At 41.6% G+C, this 21,679-nt stretch overlaps 2 protein-coding genes across 3 annotated transcripts; both read left to right on the top strand.

Annotated features, from left to right (window-relative positions):
- The first annotated feature begins 3,773 nt into the window (after positions 1-3,773).
- On the top strand, positions 3,774-7,411 carry LOC114826836 (syntaxin-22-like). 2 transcript variants are annotated; one of them, XM_029107608.2, is made up of 7 exons: positions 3,774-4,681; positions 4,779-4,872; positions 5,072-5,193; positions 5,352-5,450; positions 5,897-6,054; positions 6,138-6,238; positions 6,729-7,066. In XM_029107608.2, the coding sequence occupies exons 1-7, from the start codon at positions 4,506-4,508 to the stop codon at positions 6,792-6,794; spliced, it is 816 nt and encodes a 271-aa protein (XP_028963441.2). In that variant the 5' UTR covers positions 3,774-4,505; the 3' UTR covers positions 6,795-7,066. The 2 variants fall into 2 exon arrangements, with proteins under 2 accessions (XP_028963441.2, XP_070661090.1); XM_070804989.1 differs by lacking the exon at positions 6,729-7,066 and adding an exon at positions 7,108-7,411 and having other exon boundaries at positions 4,280-4,681.
- A 2,567-nt stretch (positions 7,412-9,978) lies between these two features.
- LOC103404124 (uncharacterized) lies at positions 9,979-11,698 on the top strand. The gene has a single exon (XM_029107605.2). It carries the CDS (start codon positions 10,450-10,452, stop codon positions 11,389-11,391), a length of 942 nt encoding a protein of 313 aa, XP_028963438.1. The 5' UTR covers positions 9,979-10,449; the 3' UTR covers positions 11,392-11,698.
- Positions 11,699-21,679: the final 9,981 nt, after the last annotated feature.

The raw sequence follows: 21,679 nt of genomic DNA, 5'->3' as shown, positions 1-21,679 counted from the left end.
TAAACTTGACATGGATACATTCTCAAATCAACGAAAAAAAATGTACCCATATAAGTTTAAAAATGGATTAAAAAAATTCGAATGGATTTTATATTGAAAAAATTGGGTACATTTTATATTAAAAAAGGGTACATTTTACATATAACAAATTGGTATATTTAAGAATAGGTACATTTAAGATTAAAAAAATTGAAAGTTATATGAATGAGTACATTTAAGATTAAAAAATTGAGAATCTTTTTATAAAAAACTAATGGGTACAAACTTATTCTAATATTTTTTATTTATTTTGGAAATGTTTGAATTGAAAATTAATTAGGAGTTTAATAGAGGTGTGAGTATTAAAATCCTAAATCAATTACTAATTTTTATTTTAAAAAATTATGTAATAAACATGAAAATTCATTATCACATTAATACTAGGGACTTCGATCAAAATTTGCAAGATGACATTGTATGCCGTTGGGCAATCAACCACCAGGAAGTATGTGGTAATGGTAGCTGTGTAAGGGCCTGTACCAATGGTGAAAAGTAAGTGTATGCTCCCCAAAGGTTGCACAATATCATCGGAGAAGCTTATCAGAGGGGAAATCGAGCGATCGAGCAAGTGTTCAGCTACATTAAGTGCCCTGAAAGCTTCAGCAAACATGATATTGACCGAAGCCCCCGTGTCTACCAGGATTCGCCGTATTTCAAAGTTGGCTATGTGAGCTTCCACGATCAGTGGGTCATTGTGAGGGTAGATGATACCTTTTTCTTTCTCAGGGTAGAAACATATTGGATCCCAGTTAGGCTTTTGACACTTGCCTCCCCTGATGTCTTCCACGTGAAACACTTGGTGACCAGGCCTTAAAACTCGTTCGCTATTTTTCATGGCTCTGTTAAAAGATTCATATATGGGTGTGCCGCCGCTTATGGAATATATCACATTCACTTGGTGTTGGTTACGGTTATCCATTGAAGAGTGAAGGAGGAATTGATCAATATTTCCTTCATGCGCCAAAGCTTCAATATGATCACGAAGGGTGATACATTTCTCGCCGTCATGGCCGTTATGCTCGTGGTAGCAGCAAAACATGCCTTTGTTCTTCGTGGACTTGTAACCCAACTGCCTTGGCATTGGCTTCAGTATCAGGTGTGCTATGCTGGGGTAAATGGCCACGCATGTGGCGTTCAAAGGCGTGTATGTCTCATACCTCGGGGTAGGGCCTGTTCTGACACGTGCTTGGCCCACTGCGTTGACTGCCTAGGGACGGGCATTATCGTGGCGATACCCTTGGTTATCGCAGTAATGTCCCTTGCTCATTTTACTAAAATGAGACTGGTGAGGATGAAAATCTTTCCTTTTGCCCTGAGATTGATATGTCTGTTGACTTGGCAAAGTATTAAGTAAGGCAGGGGGAGGCACCGCTGCCGTTTGGAAGGTCGATGTCTTCTCATTTGGTTGGATCTGGCTTCCATTCCCTACTTGCTGATAAGGGGTGGTTGTTGGGGGTTTCCCTTGATATGTCCTTGCCTCAGCGGAGGCATGGTTGTAAGCCTATGCCATCACCTCAGAGTAAGTTTTCCAAGTGTTGGCTTTGATCATGTACTTGAAGAAACAATCACGTAGCCCTGCCGTGAAGGCTTTGAGGGCAGTCTTGTCGTCTGCCTCGGCACAACGGGAATACTCATGGCTGAAGCGGCCATCATACATATGTAATGACTCGTCTGGCTTCTGGCGAATAGTGTACAAGTCATATGCAGAGTGCAAGTGATCGGTCTGGAAAATGTGTTGAGAAACAAACAGTTTCCTCAATTCCTCAAATGAGTCTACCATCTCAGGTGGAAGACGGCAATACCAGTTTAGAGCTCCGCCAGAGAGGGTGGAGGGGAATAGAAGACATCATTCTTCGTCGGTGTGCATCCGGTATGCCATGGTGGACTCAAAGAGGTTAATGTGTTCAATCGGATCCTCATTTCCAGTATAAAGTTGCAAGCCAAGCTTCTGCTTTGTCTTTGCTTTGAGGGGGTGTCGAGGATCCTCCTTGTAAGAGGGCCAGGCCTAGGTTGGTTCCAATTAGGTATCTCAGCTTGTCGTTTGGCCTTCAACTTGTTTACTTCCTTAAGGAGTTGTAGGACAAAAGGGTCCTGAGTGGAGTCATGTACCACTTGAGCTTTCTTTCATAAATCTCCATCTCCTCTTGGAAGTATGAAGGTTTGATTTAAGAGCATGTGGTTTTTCCTTGGACTCGCCGTACTGACTTCCAAGGTATGTTTGTCGGAACATCTCTGAGTCCCCTATACCTTCGTGTTTCTCTAGGACTTGTTGCCCTTTCCCCAAATTGGTAGCCGGCCTGAGACATGGGAGGGGAACGAGTCTTTCAGAGACCATTGGGTATTTGATCTTCGAGCTTACATGGATGGGATTCTCTCGACGTTGCTTTAGGAAATCTCGACAGTCGCGAAAAACGGCTTTCGATCATTCCACTCCTTCTGTAAGGAGGTGTCTTCCTCCACTTCTCCTACTTCAGGTCGAAGCAGCTGGGTTGAGAGAAGTCTCATGTTGATCAATGTTTTGATGATTAGCTCGCTCCTCATTAGGGATACCCATGTCGAAGGAAGGCGACCCTCCGTGTTGGGGGGCACCTAGATGATGGTTGATGTCCACAAGGGTAATGAGCTTGCGTGTTTGAGTACACCTAGTTTCGTGGAGCGTCTCAAAGAACTTCTCATACTGCTCCTGGAGGACCTCATTCTTCATTGCTATTTTGTTGTTTTGAGTTTCTAGCTCATCAACTTTAGCTTGAAGAGCAACCCTCTTTCCTTCCTTCTTTCGTTGCCTCGCACCAAATGCAAGAGGGGTGTCATTCTGCGTGCTGTGGCTTCATTCGCTCCCCATGTTGGAAAGGGATGCCTGGTCAAAAGAAAGTGTACGAATGGTAGAAACCAGCTTAACAAAGCTGAAGAGAGTGGGAATAAGTGTCGTTTCCCACATACGGTGCCAAATGTTGATGCACAAAATCAGTGAGGACTTTGGTACAACAAAAAGTGTTAAGTTTGTGACCTTCGCTAGATTGCTCCGATCACTAGTGTGGATAAGTATGTAAATGGATAGGGACAGGGAAGCAAACACAAGATGTTCGTGGTTCATCCAGATTGGCTACGTCCACGGAATAGATGAGTTCTCATTAATTGTGAAGGGTTTACACAAGTACATAGGTTCAAGCTCTCCTTTATTGAGTACTAGTGAATGATTTAGTACAAATGACATTCAGAAATATTGTGAGAGAATGATCTCTATTTATATAAGAGAGTTTCTAGTTTCATTCTGACATTGACACGTGTCGTGTTGTGATTGACTTCAGATGTTAACACGTGTCGCGCTATGATTGACTTCTGATGTCGACACGTGTTACACTGTGATTGGCCTCCTGGTTGGAGGGAAACTCTTATGGGTCCTTGACGGTATAACGTTGACCGGTGCTCAGTAATTTCAGGATTGGTTAAGTACGGTACAAACATAGTGTATATATCTGTAATCATATCATTTCAAATGGAGGAGTTGCTCTCTCGTGTTTCTTTTCCTTGGTATTGGTAAATTGGTAATTTGGTAAATATACCATAATAAGACCTTTTTTTTGTTTTTTTGGGAGAATCATAATAATAAGACCTTTGGGATTTGGTTGGTGATTGGTGGTTGGTGGTTGGGGTGCGCCGTTGACCGGCTGGTATAAAATCCACAGTCGATACTGGGTATGCATTTAAATTACAGAATGAGGTCTTCAAGTCACAAATTGATTTTGTCGTTTTTTTTTTCTTTTACGGGAAATGTGTTTTTTCTTTTCTGAACCCACTTCTATCATTTGAACATGATTTTATTTATACATAAATAAAATCGTGCCCTTGTTTAATTTTTATTTACTTTTATTCAATTTAAATATTAAAAGTAAATATATAAGTTAAGCAATGAAATAAATATATAAGTATTGAAAAAGGTTCAATGGCTAATTAGGGATGAAATCGAACTCCTCCGACCTTAAAGAGATAGATCAGAGCATCATCACTAAATTAAGACGTTACTAAATTGGGAAAAAAAAATTTCGGAAACCACCAACATTTTGCTAGTATTAGCAAAACAAAAATATCGATAGCATTTCTAGTGTTGTTTACTCTTTATTTTTTAAGTCGGCGGTCTAAGTTTAACTCCATTAATTTATTGAAAAATACTTAAATAATTCTTTTTTACTATTAAAAATAGTTATGTATTATAAGAACAAAAACAAAAAGTAGACAGTTCATTAGAATTTTGAATAAATATGTATTTATACTATTAAAAAAAGTGTCACTAATAATAAAAAAAAAAGTCTTAAGAAATTTTTAATTAAAATTTTTTTTTTGCGAAGGCTTATATTAATTTTTCGTTGAAGGTATTCAGGCAATCTCCGATGAGCAGCTGTGAATTTGTGATGCGCCCTCTCCTCCCAACTGATCTTATTAGAAATTAACAAGAAAGAAAGGAAGAAATGAGCTTTCAAGATGTGCAGAGTGGCGGAGGAGGAAGGGGAAGGAAGGCATCGGCGTCTCCGCCTCAGGCGGTGGCTGCGGGCATATTCCAGATCAACACTGCCGTTGGCACTTTCCGTAGAATGGTCGATGCCATCGGGACTGCCAAGGACACTCCCGATCACCGCCAGAAGCTGTGCGTCTCTCTTTCTCTCTTTGTTATGCAAATACAAATACAAATTCATTCATGAATCATTATTATGTAATGTAACGAGTGGAAATGCATAGTGCAGGCACAACACGAGGCAACGCATACTTGAGCTGGTAAAAGAAACGTCTGCCAAGCTCAAATCCCTCGCCCAATCTGATCGCCAATCCAATGTCAATGTGCGTTTCTTTGTTTACCTCACTCACTCACCCACTCAACTCACTCCCATCACTCATCATGAGTGCCTCCGCTTTTTGAATTTCATCTGCTAAACTAAATCACATTCCAACAATTTCACACATTTCTTTCTACTTTCTAATTTCTAGTTCAAATTTCAAAACTAGTCAAAACAAAATGGATATTGTCTTGATTTTTCAGCCGAGTAAGCAGATCGAAGATGCCAAGCTTGCAAGAGATTTCCAGACCACATTGCAAGAATTTCAGAAAGTTCAACAGCTCGCCTCTGAGCGCGAGTCTACTTACATGCCTTCCTTGCCAACGTACCCCCTACCCTACTACATTTCTCCTCTTTTCACCTTTCTAATTTCACTATTTATACTTGTGTTTGTGTGTTTTTGTGTTTGTATGTATGACTTTTTGGCTTACCTCCGCACCTTGTTCTTGTTCTTGTTTTATTCGGTACTTGCTTGGACTACAGTTCTGCGGCTTCCGCTTCTGCCTCCGGGGAATATCTGGAGCCTAGCAGTAGCAGCACCAGGGATCAGCACCGCCAACCTTTCCTTCAGGACCAAAAGAGGTAATCCATTTCCATGCTCTCCTTCTACATTCATATCATTTCCTCTGCCTAACATTCCAGTCCTTTTTCTTTTCGTTTTATTATTTCATCTCTCGTTGGCTTATTACCAATTTCACATCATCCTTCACTTCACCTTCCACCTTTGTCTTTTCATCTTCGGTTGGACTTTAACTCTTGTATTGTTAAAAACCTTGGAGCTCCCATTCCATCCCATGGACCCATGGCCATGGCCATCGTTTTCTATTGTATTTTCAGTGGCTCAAAGTCTCAAGTTGCTTCTATGAACCTTGTACATTGGGAGGGAGTCTTAACTTTGGCCGACAACTGACCATGTATAGTTAATAGTTTGAGCATCTTCGCATGCATACACCATTACACATGGGTTGGTTTGATGCACGGTTTACAAGGATTCACGATTCTATTTTGAACCAACACCTCACCTACAGGCAGGAATTACTTTTGCTTGATAATGAGGTTGCTTTCAATGAGGCCATCATTGAGGAGAGGGAACAGGGTATTCGAGACATAGAAGCACAAATCGGGGAAGCTAGTGAAATTTTCAAGGACCTTGCTGTTCTCGTTCATGAGCAGGGTGTAGTCATTGGTAATACAGCTTTCTTTCACTTTGCATTCATGGAGCTTTTTCCTCTTATTGTATTTATCGGGCATATTGTTCTATCATTGCAGATGACATTCAATCAAACATTGACAACTCTTCCTCTGCAACGACCCAAGCTAGAGTTCAGCTAGCTAAGGCTTCCAAAGGAGTTAAATTCAGATGCTCATGGGTAAGGAGTAAACAATAAATTAAACAAACTAGTTAACTTTCATCACTTATCTACCTCACCTACCACTAGTACAGTGTGTTTATCACTTTGTGGTTGCTCTGTTAGGGCAAAAGGATGTGTTTGGAATTGTGAGCGTTAACAAAAGAAGTGAAAGAATTCATTTATCACAAAAGGAAATTAGCATCCCCACATCATGGCATCTAGACTGTGACACATAATGGACAGAAAAGAAGACATTAGGTTGCAATGAGAAATGGAATTTACATGCAAACACAAACTTTCATTTGTTTTGTTTAGTGAAAACTAGCAAGAAGACTGTCTGGTCTGGTGTAGCAGAGATTTCGTATAGTACATGTTAGGGTAGTTTGCAAACAAGATCGCCCTATCACACAACAATTTTAGGTTATCTTAGAATTTGATTCTGATTATCTCCAATTTGTCATTTCCTATCAAAATCTTATCTTCAATTTCGGTCTATTGTCTGTTGCAGTGTTGGTGGGTGCTGGCAGTTTTGGCAGTGGTGGTCGTGATCGTCGTGGTCATCCTTATCATATAATGTGCAAGTACATACATACATAGTCACGTTGTGCCTCTGTATGACAGTGTTGTTTGTGTGATCATTTCTTTGTTTATTGATGTCCTCCAGCTTTTGGTTGAGATTTACATGTATTAGAGTGGAAACTGGAACGTCTTTTTTTTCACTTTCCTTTTATCTTGTGGCGGTTTTGATTGTTTTTGTTTAGCAATGGTATATCCTCCGTGTACTATGGTTCCTGGGTTTCACTTTTTGTAATTTTTTGTTTTTAATAGTGGATTAATAGTTTTTGCTGTCCTGTTCTTGTATATTAAAAGATGCATGTCCTTTCCAGCTCTCTTCCAGGAAAGGAGACGATGAGAATACGAATGGGAAAGAAGGAAACGGTGAGTATGGTGAAGATTACGATTCTGTGCTCTTATAATATCGATGTCTATTTTCTGAAATGTAAATATTGGGAACCAACGATGACACCGACCAAGATTAGGAAGGATTATGATGATCTATCTGTGCTCTTAGATCCAGGTGACAAAGCTTTTCCAGCAATGAGTTTTTGGTTGGAAAAAAAAAAAACGATTTTGAAGGGTTATGTTATATGCCCCATTTCCCTTCCCAGAATTTACATGATTGATTTTAGAGACATCGATATGCCAATGAGACACTAATGTCATTGAGATGCTGTTGAGATTTTGTCGAGATGCCACTAAGAGCAAGTCCACCGTTGGTGGTTGCTCGGGGGACAGGCTCAAGGAAAGGGCCCGAGGGCCGGTGGGAGGAAGTCCAGCGTTGGCTGGCGAGGGAGCCCGAGCAGGCCCGAGTGCCAGGCCGGTGGATTCGTGCCAGCCCGAGCGCCTGAGGTGGATCTGACATCAACTAACGTCAGATGCCTTTTTTAATATTTTTTTTCTGTCAGGTTCTGTAGGTGCGTCCAGGACGGCGGGCGGGATGGGGAGTACGGAGGTGGGGGTGAGGGCGGTGAGGCGGGCGGGATGGGGAGTACGGAGGTGCGTCCAGGACGGCGGGCGGGATGGGGGGTACGAAGGTGGGGGTGAGGGAGGAGGCCGGGAGGGTTTGGGGGATGGTGGTGCTGATGAGGTGAGGGTGAATGCGAGGGTGAAGGTGAAAAAGAAGAGGAGCCACGGTGAAGAGAGAGAGAGAGAGAGAGAGAGAGAGAGAGAGAGAGAGAGAGAGAGAGAGAAATAAAATAAGAGAAATAAATAAAATAAGAGAAATAAATACAATAATAATATTTTATGGATTGGGTGAGAAAAAAAATATTAATATTTTATTACCAAATGCTAGGGGGAGGGTTCTAAGGGTGGAGATGCAAATGACAATGACTGTTTATTAAAGGCAGTTACTATTCACTAGGTAGATTGAATAGTGGATTACCAGAGGGAGGATTCCAAGGATGAAGTTGCTCTAAGAGAGTGTTGATATGCCTTTGAGATTAAGTCGATATGACGTTGAGATACCGTCGTCAAGAGAGCGTCGAGAGGCCTTCGCCTTTGTGGTTCTGTAGAGATGCCATCAAGAGGCGTTGAGACTGACTTAGAGAACCAACGTTTGATTTCCTAAGTTAGGGGTATTATCGAAAAAGAGGGCTAGTAGAGATTATAAATTCGAGTAATAAGGCTATTCTTAATTGATAGGTTTGTAATAAGGCTATTAAACTCAATTTTCCTAGAATGTAGTAGAGTCCTAACTTCTCCATCAATCTATACCTAATAATAGTAACCAAAAATGGCTTAAATGGCCGTGGTTGATCTATGTGAACCTTATTAGAGGTTCACATTGATTTATAAACTCTTTAAAAATCTTCACTTTTTTAATAAAAAAATTCTTATTGAACATCACTTTAAAAGAATTAAAATGACTCAATCTCAGTTGAACAGACTTGCTAAAATCTCTCTGAATTCACACAATGGAAAATTCGTCACTTTCACAATGAATTTTTATAGTGTATATTGAATAGCGGCAATTTTAACTCCATCCGAAGTAGTTTAGGCCGGGAGAGGATTCAAACACATCGTCGCACCTTGGGTGGCTGCTTTCTCTCACTTTGCCTGTCAAACAGACAGATAAGAAGAGTTTATCTCCTTTGTGAGAGCCTTTCTCTCTTAGTGAGGGTTATTCTTAGTGCTTATCTGAGGGTTTCGATTTTGTGCAGCTTTGGGGGCGCCGACCCTAGCTTCGGCTGGGGTTGGTTACCCGCTCTTCCCTTCCTTTCCTTGTCTTCTCTTTCTCCTTTCAGTAGTTGTTTCCCATGATCTCTGTTTCATTTTGCCCTTTTCTTCTTCTCCTGCTGATATCCTTCCTCCTTGGTCATCCTTGCTCCAATCTGCAGTCTTGCTCTTCTGAGATGGTGTGTAGAGCTTCGGTGCTTGCACAGGCTCAGATGTTCCTTACACCACCACCTTCTCTTGGTCTGCCTTTGATGGTGGTGTTGCTCGTAGCTTTGCATGGGCTTCTTTCCTCAGGTAGCCGGAATTCCTTTTATGGTTACTTGATTTCTTCGTTGGTGGCTGCGTCCTAGGTGATGCTTGGGGTTGGATGCGATGATCGACTAGTTGGCGTGTGGTCGGAGATGTGGATTTGGGCAATTCTTGATCGGCTGCTGCGGCGGGGGCTGCTGCTGCATTCTCGGGTTTCTTTTTTGTTTTGGGCCCACACTGTTGGTTGGGCTTTGCTTTGGTTTGTTGGCTGGTCCATTTTGCTTGTATGTGTACTTTGGTCTGGACCTTTGTTTGTTGGGAGTTTTAACGAAAAGTATGCTGTACTGTTTATTTTAACGAAAAATCATATTTTTATACTAAAAAGTTAAACCTGATACTATTCACTTTACCCTTTATTTTGTCATTATGGTTAAAATTCAAAATTTTCAAACCCTTTTCATTAGTTTTCATTTTTTTGTTTAGTTTGTAAGTTTGTAAGTTTGTGTAAGTTTGTTGGCCTTGTAGTTTGGGCTTTGCCATCGAATAGTATCCAGTTTTCCAAAAAAAAAAAAAAAAAACAGAGACGGATCAGGTGTGGAGTAGTTCTTTTGTTTCTAGTGATCGTTTGGTGGGCCCAACAACTAGCGTGCGTCCGCAACACTTATACGATACCGTTTCCTAAAGCTTATTAACTTGGTCGTATGGATGGGCTTGGGCGGCCATGAGAAGAAGCATAGATAACAAGAAATCAGAGAAGCAATTCTTGGCTGAGCAAACAACAAGTTTTGAGCCCACCAAATGGAAATGCCCATGTAAAAGTAAAGTGGCCCGGCCCCCAAACAGAACAACTTCTAGCGCAACCGTCTTGAGAATTGAGATGGTGTCTTGAGAATTGAGATGGTAGTGTGAATTGGGACGGAGAGTTTGCAGAGGTTATGTGAGTCATCTGCAGCGGTCAACGGCTTCTATTTCTATAGTATTCTCAGGATCTGAGTAATTAGGAGGATCATCTGATTACGATCTGATTGGGATCGGAGCGGAGGTAGAACGATGACCGCTTGTGTTTAGCCTCTGGCCTGCCTCCTCCTCGGTTTTTATTTATTAATTTCATTGCGAGTGTTTTTTTATTTATTCGAAAACAAGTAATCGATTCGGGACTCAAAATTCCGAAACTCAAAACTCAGAGAGAGAGAGAGAGAGAGATTGAAGCAGCAGCAGAGGAACGAGAGAGAGACAGAGATATGGCAGCCCTAGTGTACCAGATATTGTCTTCCTCCGCACTGGTATCACTGGGACTCTACCACATGGTGGCCACCACCCGCAACCACCTCAAATCTCCACAGTCCTACGCCGCCAAGCCCTACCACCCCTTCCCCCTCTCCTCTTCCTCTTCCAACCTTAATCCTCCTCATCATCGTCTCAGGTATCTCCAGCTCTATGCCATCATCGCCTGCCTATTGGTCGCCGTCGTCCACCAGACCCTCACCTCCTTCGACGCCGACCCACTCCTCAAGGGCCGAACACCCGTACACCGATTCACGTCCCTGCAGTCCGCGGCCTCCCTCTTCCTCTTTCTGCTGCTCACGCTGGCTCTCCTGCTTTCCGAGTGGGCCCCATCGGTTCTTCCGCTGCCCTCGGATCTGGTGTTCGGGCTGGCCGCGGCCCTCTTCTACCTGCAGTCGCTGGTGTCGTGGGGTGCGGCGTCGGTGCAGATGTCGGATCTGCAGGCCAAGTGCGACTCGGTTTCCGGTCGGATCACGGCGATGGCGTCGGGGCTGTGCGTGGTTCTGGCGTGCCAGCCGAGGGTGTTCGTAGCGGATGTGGGGTTAGGGGCGGCCATGTGCCTGCAGGGGCTGTGGGTATTGCAGACGGGGCTGTCGCTGTACGTGGAGGCGTTCATCCCGGAGGGGTGCCACAAGCTCTTGGACGTGGTGATCGGGGTGGAGGGTTCCACCAAGTGCGACCTGGACGAGTCCCGGTTCAGGGCGGTGGCCATTCTGGATTTGGTGTTCTTGGTGCACGTCATGTTCGTCCTGCTCATTGTCATGGTCACCTACGCCGTCGTTGCCAAGTTTGTTGGAATCCGAAGATTGGGTTCATATGAGGTATTGCCCAACGCTGCTCCCTCCTCCGACCACAACAACCACATTCAGATGAAAGCCTTGAGCGGCACTCAGGCTTAGTTAGCATCCACACCCACACCCACACCCTCATTGTCGTCCAGGAGAATCACCGGTACTTTTCTTTCCTTTTATTAGATTTTTATTGTTCTTTAAATCACTGTAGTACTACTGTGATGACATCCGGAAGATTTTGATTCTGTGTATACCATTATATTTAGTTGCATTATGTTACCTTCACAATTACAAACTGCAAACTGCTCTGCTCTGCTCTTTCTTTTGGCTCCGGTATTTGTTTACTACTTCTGCCCTATGTTGCCCCCTCTTTTACTCCTCCATTGTTACGTTAATGAATACGGCTCCCTTCGTATCTCCTGCTTGTTTGTTGTGTGCTTTATTCTTTGTTCTCGTTAATTAGATTAGATTACTTGTTTTGTTGGCGTACTTGCTTTAAGGGCCTTCACTACCTACCACGTTCTAATGAGCTTGTAAAAGCAAAAACCATTTAGGTTGCAATGTGGGGTTAACCATTCGTTTCGTTTGAGACTTCTTCAACGTCTTCTTAGGGTTGCATGTTTAGATCTTTAGAGACAAAGTGCCTAAGTCTGAGCTTATGAAAAGAGACTCAGAGTGTGGGTGGGGGTGGCAATGTGGCCATGCAAGATTCGAAAGCTCTTCACTAACATCTTCATGAAAGACAGAAAACCGGTATGCAATGGGTTTATTAGTTTCCTTCTTAACTGGAGTAACTGACATGTAAGGTCTGTTACCATGTGCGGGGTAGATTTGGTGGTTAGTGAAGGTACCCAAACACCTGCATTTCACTGCAAAGCAATCTCTTGTTGGTAGATATTTTGAATTGGAAACTGTTTAGTTCTTTTTCATATGGTATAATCTTTAGGTGCCTTGTAAGTGAGGAGTTTCAACATGCGTTTGGAACTTTAGATACCCTTCACCTTGGGAATAGATTTAAGTGGTTGTTCCATTTGGTTTCATGTTTTTGTACATCTTTCTATATATTTTGGTAGTGCTTTGTGTGTCTGCTCATGTGTTAATTTAAGCAGGGGAAGTGCTATCTCAGGATTTTAATCGACAACACTGAATGACTTTGTTGTGCATGGTGTTGCATAGATAAAACTAAAGCATTACCATTATTGTCATTCTATAGTATATATGAGAAGATGATTATGAAACAGTATGTTTGATACCAACTTACACTGTGTAGTTATATTTGTTTGTATAATGAGAGTGGGGTTGGATTAGATTACTGTTCGTATGTAGAAAATTTGTTACGTGAATGGATGAAGTTGATGAAGTGGAAGGCTGAAATTGGATAGTCTGGATAGAACAATTATATTTGAATAGTATGAGAAAGTTGTAGTACTACTAACATGTAGAACCACAACTTTCATTCATTTTTGTGTTTTGTGTAAGCTTAGTATTTACGATAACCTTCCCTTACTGGGAGGGCAAAAATGGCATTTGATCAGAGTTAATCGACAAGGAATGTGTCTGCACTGAGGGCCTCCCTACTGATAGGAAACTGCAGGTAGCCATTTCCGTTCTCAAAGTCACATGTTCGGTCAACATGACAATGGAACCTCCGGAGCTGCTTTTCATATGAGATGTTATGTTACGTGCCAGGTTTTGGGGTCTGTCACGACCAAAAACCGGGTAGGTAAGAAGGGGTTTCGTGGAATATAGGTGATTTGATCGACAATGGGTCCCTATTGAATTGGTATCTTGGTGATCGATGCATATATACTATTTATTGAGTCTCATAAGTGTTTATTTTATTTTATGGATTTGAAGCTGGAAAATAGAAAAGGCGATAAAAGTTACTAGTGGTGCCCGGAAGTCATTTTCCTGCTGTGCAAAATATTGCGAATGTCTTGCATGAATTTTGAGAAGCTTACAATACGACGAGAATGACACAAAAATAGATTTTACTATTGTTTTGGTCAAAAACCGATTAAAATCGTGATTGTTAGCTCAAGTTTATGTGCCGGACGATGGAACGAGGACAAGAACAACATTACAGCTGTTGGCTGACTAGGACATTGAATTCAAACAACCAGAAGCCATGGTTAATTCTCTTAGCAAGCAGGCTTAAGCAAAGTCCTTCATTATATATCAATTATCCACCACAAGAATATACAAAGATGTTATCAGAGGATACAACACGGTAAGAACATACGCGTTTATTCAGAAATGATTTTTTGGTCACACCAAACGAACGGTAGTCCGCGTTATATTCCGATATTCTTGAAACCTCCTGAACGCAAGAAGAAAGTTGAGAGAAATTAACTAGTTAGCTAGCCACTTGAACTGATTTCTCTACTTACTTTTCCAAGACATTAATTTATGTACGAGAGGGAAGATACATTTGTAACTGAAGGAGGACAGGAACTTATTTATTACATTTTATCACTTCAGAATTGGGTGCAATTGTAATCTCATATAATAGGTTTAAAACATTTCAATCTTATACATTTACTTATTATTTTATTCAATTTCATAAAATTGTTAGTTAATTCGTTAAATTGACGTTGATTGTGTCATGCGCGGAGCCCTCATTTTTCAGATTTGAAACTTAAATTTGTGCCATGTGTTAATTCATTTAATTATTTTATTTAAAAAAACTAAAAACGGGAGAAAAAAAAACTCAAATAATAAAGAAAAGGGTAAATTACATAATACCCCATTAGGTTTGAGGTCTATTACAATCTCATACAATATCTTTAAAACATTTTACTTTTATGCTTCACGTACTATTTTATTTCAATATAATACATCTGTTAAGTAAACAGTTAAGTGACGACACGTCAAAAATAGGATTCACATTTGTATTGACATGACTATCAAATTTGTGTCATGTGGAAAAAAATAAAATTTTTTATACATTTAAAAATAATTAATTAAAAAAAAAGACAAACAAACTTAGAAACCCATCCCTTCGCCTTTCCCGCAACCCCCTCCACTCTCTTCACCTCCCCTCCCTTCAACCTCTTCCTTCATCTCACCTGCAACCCAACCCCCAAACCCTCATTCAACCTCCCCCTTCCCCTTACCTGTAACCCAACCCTTGAACCCCCCAAACCACCCCACCCCCCCCCCCCCCCCAAAAAAAAACCCTAAAACTAAAACAGTTGTCTTCCCCATCCCAGCCCATTCACTCGAACCCATGTCTTCCCCATCCCCAGAACTTCCTTTCTCTTCATGTTATTCCGTCCCCACCTGGTTAGTCATCGTCTTCATCTCCCACCCAAAGTCGATTTTCATCTTCCACCCAACTTGCGACAAATCTTAGCCAAAAAATTTGAGAATTTTTGGAATTTTCAAAAATGGAATTCAAATCGAGAGAGATTAACATTAACGTACATCATAGACTTCTGAGATTTGCTTGAATTTGGCCTCAACGACCTTCTTGTTGTTAGGGTTTTTATCTGGGTGCCACTTCATGGCGAGCTTCCGAGCTTAGAGTGAGAGAATGAAGAAGAGAAAGAGTGAGAGAAGGAGGTCGCTGGGATTAGGTGGGACAACAGCAATGGTGTGTAGGGGATGGGCAATAGGTTCTATCTTTGCCTTCTTCTTTTTTTGTTTTGGGGTGGGGTGGTTTGGGGGGTTCAGGGGTTGGGTTGCAGGTGAGGGGAAGGAGGAGGTTGAAGGGGGGTTCGGGGGTTGGGTTGCAGGTGAGAGGAAGGAGGAGGTTAAAGGGAGGGGAGGTGAAGAGATTGGATGGGGGTTGCTGGGAAGGGGATGGGATGGGTTTTTGGGTTTGTTTGTGTTTTTTTTTTTTTAATTAATTATTTTTAAATGGATAAAAAATTTATTTTTTGCCACATGGCATAAATTTGGTAGCCATGTCAGCACAAATGTGGATCCCATATTTGCCACATCATCACTTAACGGTTTACTTAATGGATTTTCTAACGGATGTATTATATTGAAATAAAATAGTACGTGAGGTATGAAAATGAAATGTTTTAAAGATGTTGTATGGGGTTGTAATAGACCTCAAACCTGAGGAGTTATTATGTAATTTACCCTAAAGAAAACCTTAAACTAGATCTTCATCTTCTTCGCGATAACCCAGCCCCCACCCATCAATCGGCGCGACTCATGTTTGTTTTCTCTGCCTGCAAATATAGCCCAACACAGAAACATAAAAAAAACCCATTTAAGCTCCACATCATCTCTTCTCTCTATCGCTTTCAATTCCAGAAAATTCATTCCAAAAAAATCAGAGGGCAATTGAATCAAAATCAAAAACCCCGAAAGCATAAGAAACCCAGAATAATAATTGGTGTTGGAATTCATGTGATTTCAGCACATTTGAATTCCAGTGAGTTCATCAAAATTTGGATAGCAAGTTAACTTAGAAATGAGCTATAACTCACGTGAACTTATAAGGCCTCGGTACGCTATATATAGTACTAGATAGGACTAATAATACAGAGTTGCGGATGTTTGGTTCTCTAACGAACTAAATAGTATCCGGACTAAATATCCAGCCCCAACACTTTAATACTCCTCACACCTGGCTAATTATCCTCCCCAAAATGGCGTATTATTAATCCAACCACTTCGTCAAGTTCCTACCTTTTCTTTCTCTTCTCCTCTCTATCAAAGCAACGCCCCATCCATCCATCCTTAGATCCGCTACGATCTGTGAGGTCAACCCATGGCTTCCAAACAAATCTTGAAGGAGCTCAAAGATTTCGACAAGAACCCCCAACCTCTTGCAGGCAGATAGATTCTCCTCCTTCATCAACCTTTGTTCTTATTTACCTGTTTTTTTGTTTAGTTTTACAATTTATTTTCATTTTCATCGTCCTCAACATGTTTCAAAGTTCGATTTGAGAAGTTTAGAGTCTCTTTCTTCTTCGTCCCCTGTTCTTATTTACCTGATTTTTGTTTGGTTTTACAATTACTTTCATTTTTCATAGTCCTCAACATGTTTCGAAGTTCAATATGGGAATTTTAATCCTTTTGGTGATCTGGGTTGTTTGTAAAATGGTAGGTTCTGATATGAGTTGTTTGTAAAATGGTAGAATCTGACATGGGTTATTCTTATTTTGTGTGCTTGTAAGCCTGTTTGGTTCTAGCTTTGTTGTTGAAATTACTTTTGGGTGAAAGAATTTTGGGAAATTAGAAGAAAAGTTTGCTAATACCGGTAAAAAATTTGTTCTCCCCCCCCCCCAAATTTTCTTTTCCATTAACCATCATTTTTTTTCTTTAAAAGTAATAATATTTCAAAGTTCTCATACGCTATTTCAATTTTTTTAATTTTTCTATTTGAATAGAATCTCCCTTCCTAATATCTAATATAAAGTGATTGCATTTTTTCGGTCTATATGTAGATGTAGCTAACGAACCAATACTACCCAATGCTGCGCTAATTGGATGCCCAACATAAGCAGTTCCACCTGAAGCACTAACTAAATGAATGGAAAAAAGATAACCAGTTGACAAGGCACAAGGACGGGTGTACTTCCTCTCTACCAAACCCAACCCTAAAACTAATAAAAAGAAAGGGGAATCATAATACATTTCCTCAAGCAAGCAAATCAAGAGAAAAGGGAGACACATTTCGCTTAGCAATAATTCCAAAGTTCCTTACAAACTTCCTGTAATACCCAAAAAATTGGAGGGTGAAATCCTTTCCCAGCTTTGAAGTGTGCTATTTCATTTTTTATTACCAGTAATGCCCGTCCTTAGTCTTGCTTTTTGCTAGCTTGAGTCTAGAACTTTACTATCTCATTAAATGACAAATATATATATATATATATATATATATATATATATATATATTATGGAAGATAGTCAGCCCACTTCTAGGCGTTCCATCGATTATGCCTGTTGTAGCCTTATCATCTGCCCCTATCATCATAATAAAAGGGGATGCTTTTGAGCGGATCTGTGATTGGTCAAGGGGATCGAGAAGACACATACCTCATCCATATTCATTAAATAGGCAAGACTCAGATACTGCATGCGAGAAGCATAATAGTTTATTGAACAGCTACTTAGATCTTGATTGATTTGGATGCAATGGAATTTTTTCATTACTAAAAAAAAAAGTCATCCCATTTGTATACATGACCCCACTACCTGTATAAAGCGTACATCTCTACTCAAGGAGTAGGTTAATTTCTTTTTACAAACCTTTTGTTCACGTGCATCATTGAATTAGGTTGACCTTCATATTGGTATATATGTCTTGGACGCATTTCAATTACAAAGGTGCATCACTTCAAATTTGCATATTGTTAGTTCCATTAATGCCACATGATCTTCTACACATGAAATCTATGAACTATATATGATAAGAAAATTCAAAAAGGGTATTAAATACACATAGAGTCTCAAATTTTATCAAAATATGACTAAAGAAGTAAGACAGCTCCAATAGGGCACACGTCCATCAAATAAGAATAAGCTGGTCAAGTAGAAGGAACTTCCAGAGTGTGAAGCCCCTTGGGATAGGAGATGAGACTTAATCTAGGGCAATTGGACTGTTCTCTCCCTCCGTGTATGACTAATCAAGAACAAACTTCGCAATTAAAGTTTCTCGACCTTCTCAGGCACTGCGGAATGGTCCTAGAAAGGATGAGAAAAGGGTTGCTGTTGGGCTAGGACCATCGCTTGCTGCCCGACTATTGAAATTAAAAACGCCTTGGAAAGGGGAAATTCGACCGGGCTTACGTAAGCCCGAGAAGAATGATTAATTTGATATTTTGGAAAATTTTGGGTTTTGTTTTTGCATAGTGTTGATGCAAACCGGAGGTCTTGGAACAACGTAAATCCAATCGTGAATCTGCAAAAAATGTAAATAACACAAGATGTATCGTGGTTCACCCTAAGGTTTGGGCTACGTCTACACTGATTATGTATTTATCTGAGGGAGAGAAGCTCTGAGAGTGAGAGCTTTGAGAGGGGGTAAGAGGGCCTAGGAATTGGCCTCTGAGGGTGAGAATGAAGCCTCCTCAATTGTGAGGGTGAGAGGTCCTTTTATAGAATAATGACTCCTCACTTATTACATATTTGCCCATTCCTTTATCACATAATTACATTTAAGTCCTCCGAGTATTTATACGAGGTCTAAATACGAATGCCCTAAGTATGGTATAAACAGTAGTCCCTCAAGTCTTCAGTCAAGAGAGTCTTTTGGCTGGAGACTTGAAATTCAGTCCATGTGTGGGCCGAAGTAACTAGATGGCATCTGGCATTGATACTCGACATGAGGCGGTGCCCAATCTGAAATGATGCTAAACTATAAGTAGCACATGCTGCGAGGCTCGTGGCTTATGTTGCCTTGGTTGGCTCGGCTTGTGGCGTTGAAGGTGAGGGAGTCCATTTTATAGAATAAGGGATTGCTCCTCAATACATGAAAGATGGGCTAGAGTTGATGCTCGCGGCGAGGCGGTTGCTCAGTAGGCAGTGATGCTCTCTAATAGTGGTGAGGGAGTCCCTTTTATAGAATAAGGGCTCGCTTCTCAATACATAAGTGATGGGTTAGGAGTGATGCTCGCGGCGAGGCGGTTGCTCAGCTGGCGACGTTGCTCTCTAATGAAGGTGAGGGAGTCCCTTTTATAAAATAAGGGCTCGCTCTTCAGTACATAAGTGATGGGCTAGGAATGATGCTCACGGCGATGCGGTTGCTCAGCTGGCGGCGTTACTCTCTAATGAAGGTGAGGGAGTCCCTTTAATAAAATAAGGGCTCGCTCCTCAGTACATAAGTGATGGGCTAGGAATGATGCTTGCAGCGAGGCGGTTGCTCAGCTGGCGACGTAACTCTCTAATGAAGGTGAGAGAGTCCCTTTTATAAAATAAGGGCTCGCTCTTCAGTACATAAGTGATGGGCTAGGAGTGATGCTTGCGGCGAGGTGGTTGCTCAGCTGGCAGCGTAGCTCTCTAATGAATGTGAGGGAGTCCCTTTTATAAAATAAGGGCTCGCTCCTCAGTACATGAATAATGGGTGCTCTCTAATGAAAGTGAGGGAGTCCCTTTTAAGGGCTCGCTCCTTAATACATAAATAATGGGCTAAGTCCCCCAAGTATTTTTCATGAGGCCCAGTTGAGGCCCAATATATGGTATATAATGTAGTCCCCCAAGTCTTCGGTCAATAGAGTCTGTTGGCTAGAGACTTCAAATTGAATCCATGTATAGGCCGAAGTGGCGGTTGTTCGGAGGCGGTATTTGTATACCCTGCACTGAAGCTTTGAAGCTAGAGCTTTGTAAATGAAGATTTCGAAGCTGAAGCTTTTTGTAAATGAAGCTTTTGAAGCTAGAGCTTTGTAAACGAAGCTTTTGAAGCTGATTGACATAGGTGATGCTCATGAATGTTTATGTTGATTGACATGAGTGATGCTCATGGATGTTGTCATTAGTGATGCTCATGGATGTTGTCATTAGTGATGCTCATGGATGTTGTCATGAGTGATGCTCATGAATGTTGACATGAGTGATGCTCATGAATGTTTATGTTTGATTGATATGAATGATGCTTATGAATGTTTATGTATGATTGACATGAGTAGTGCTCATGTATGATTTGAAGTACTGGGCATACTTTTGATCACTTGGTTGGTGACATGAAGGAGAGTACGGGTTGTAAATTTCATCACCTGGTTGGTGGCATGAATGGCTAGTTGCCAAATGATATTAGAGTACGGGTTGTACATTTCATCACCTGGTTGGTGGTAATAGCGGCAGGTTGCCGAATAATTTTGGAGTACTGGGCGTACTTTTGGTTACCTGGTTGGTGATAATAGCGGCGGGTTGACGAATAATTTTGGAGTACTGGACGTACTTTTGATCCTCTGGTTAGAGCTATTTTGGGCTTATGGGCCTTTGCCCTATACACAACATTCTAGCCCATTTATTTTGGGCTTTGCCTTTTTTTTTTTTACCCTCTGATGGGGTTTATACATATGTCTCCGAAAGATAAGAAAAATAAATTACATCATACAAAAATAAGGAAAGTAAACCACATCATTCTGGTGGGGTGTTTATTCCTTGCTTTTGCTTTTGTTTCCCGCAGCGCACTTGATTGCTTTTGCCTTTCCTCTGCACTTTTGTTGCTTTTGTTTTTGTTTCCCATGTGCTCTCCCCGCTCATTCTCTGATTTTTTTGTTAGCAAGACTTTCCCTCTTTTCAAGGCTCATTGCCAACCAGACTAGATTTTGCCTCCACATGGTGGGTAAGAAAGCGCATGACCCATGTGCTCTCTTATCTAATTTTTCTGTCGGCAGGGTCCCCCTTCACCACCTTGGGTCCCATCTCCAACTGCTCCCAACTCCAAGAGTGACACAGTGTGAGGTCTTGGATAAAAAAGCTTATTCCCTTCTTCATCATACTGAGCCGCACTAGTAAATGCCAGAATCAAAAGCAGAGCTAATTTCTAGGAATATTCTATTTTCACTGCTCTTAGCTGTTCCACTTGCTTTGGCAATAATTCCTCTTTTAAAAAAGATTCTTCTTTGCCATCTCCGTGTGCAGCACTGCATTCGATTCCGAATCAAAAAACATACCTTGAAGGGCGTCTTTAGCAAGTATGAAGACCAGAGTCTTCCTCTTCTTCGAATTGCTCCGGCACTGGCTACGGTGGTTGAAAGTCTTCATTCTCCTCTAAGATTTCAGGAACTCTGTCTTCTGTTACATTTGGGACAATTGCATCCTCACAAATTTCAATTCTGAAGTCTACGCCGCCACTAAACTGGTTCTCGTCCTCTTCGGCTTTATCTTCCTCTTCCTCTTTGGCCTCGAAGACCGGACCCTGGAAGTTGGAAGAAGAGCCACCCAAATTTCGGGTATCGACCTCGATGTCAGTGGGCGGTGCTTCATTCTCGTTAGGATTTCGGTCGTCATCTTGGTGAAAGAGTGTCCACAGAGTGTTCCGAACGTCGCAGGATTTCCTCTGCGACTAAAACATGCTGGAGAAGCCCTCGTTTTTAGAGGCAGAGAAAGACTTGGTTCGTCGGAGCTCCGGGAAAAATGAGGTGGGTCGATTTTTATTGGAAAAGGAGGCCCTACCACAGTCAATGGGGGGCTTGAAAATGGCCTTAAGCGCGGCTGCGGCGGTAGAGGAAGTAAGGGGCTTTCGAGAAGTTGAAGAGGAAGAAGAGGTTGTTGAAGGTTCCAACACAGCAAGGCGTTCACAGAGGCATGAAGGGAAAAGGCTCGTGAAATGCTCTTCCTGGTGTTGGGCGCAGGATGTAGAGGGTCGTTGGGCCTGAGACGGCTGCGGCAGTTGTAACGTTGGAGGCGGCAATGCTGCTGTTTCTCCGCTAGGATTCATAACCGGTGGCGGTGCTCTGCATTGTTGCCCACTTTGCTGCTGCTGCTC

The sequence above is a fragment of the Malus domestica genome, chromosome 09 (genome assembly GCF_042453785.1).
Source record: "Malus domestica chromosome 09, GDT2T_hap1".
Lineage (NCBI taxonomy): Eukaryota > Viridiplantae > Streptophyta > Magnoliopsida > Rosales > Rosaceae > Malus > Malus domestica.
This window is presented reverse-complemented; position numbering and strand designations above follow the sequence as displayed.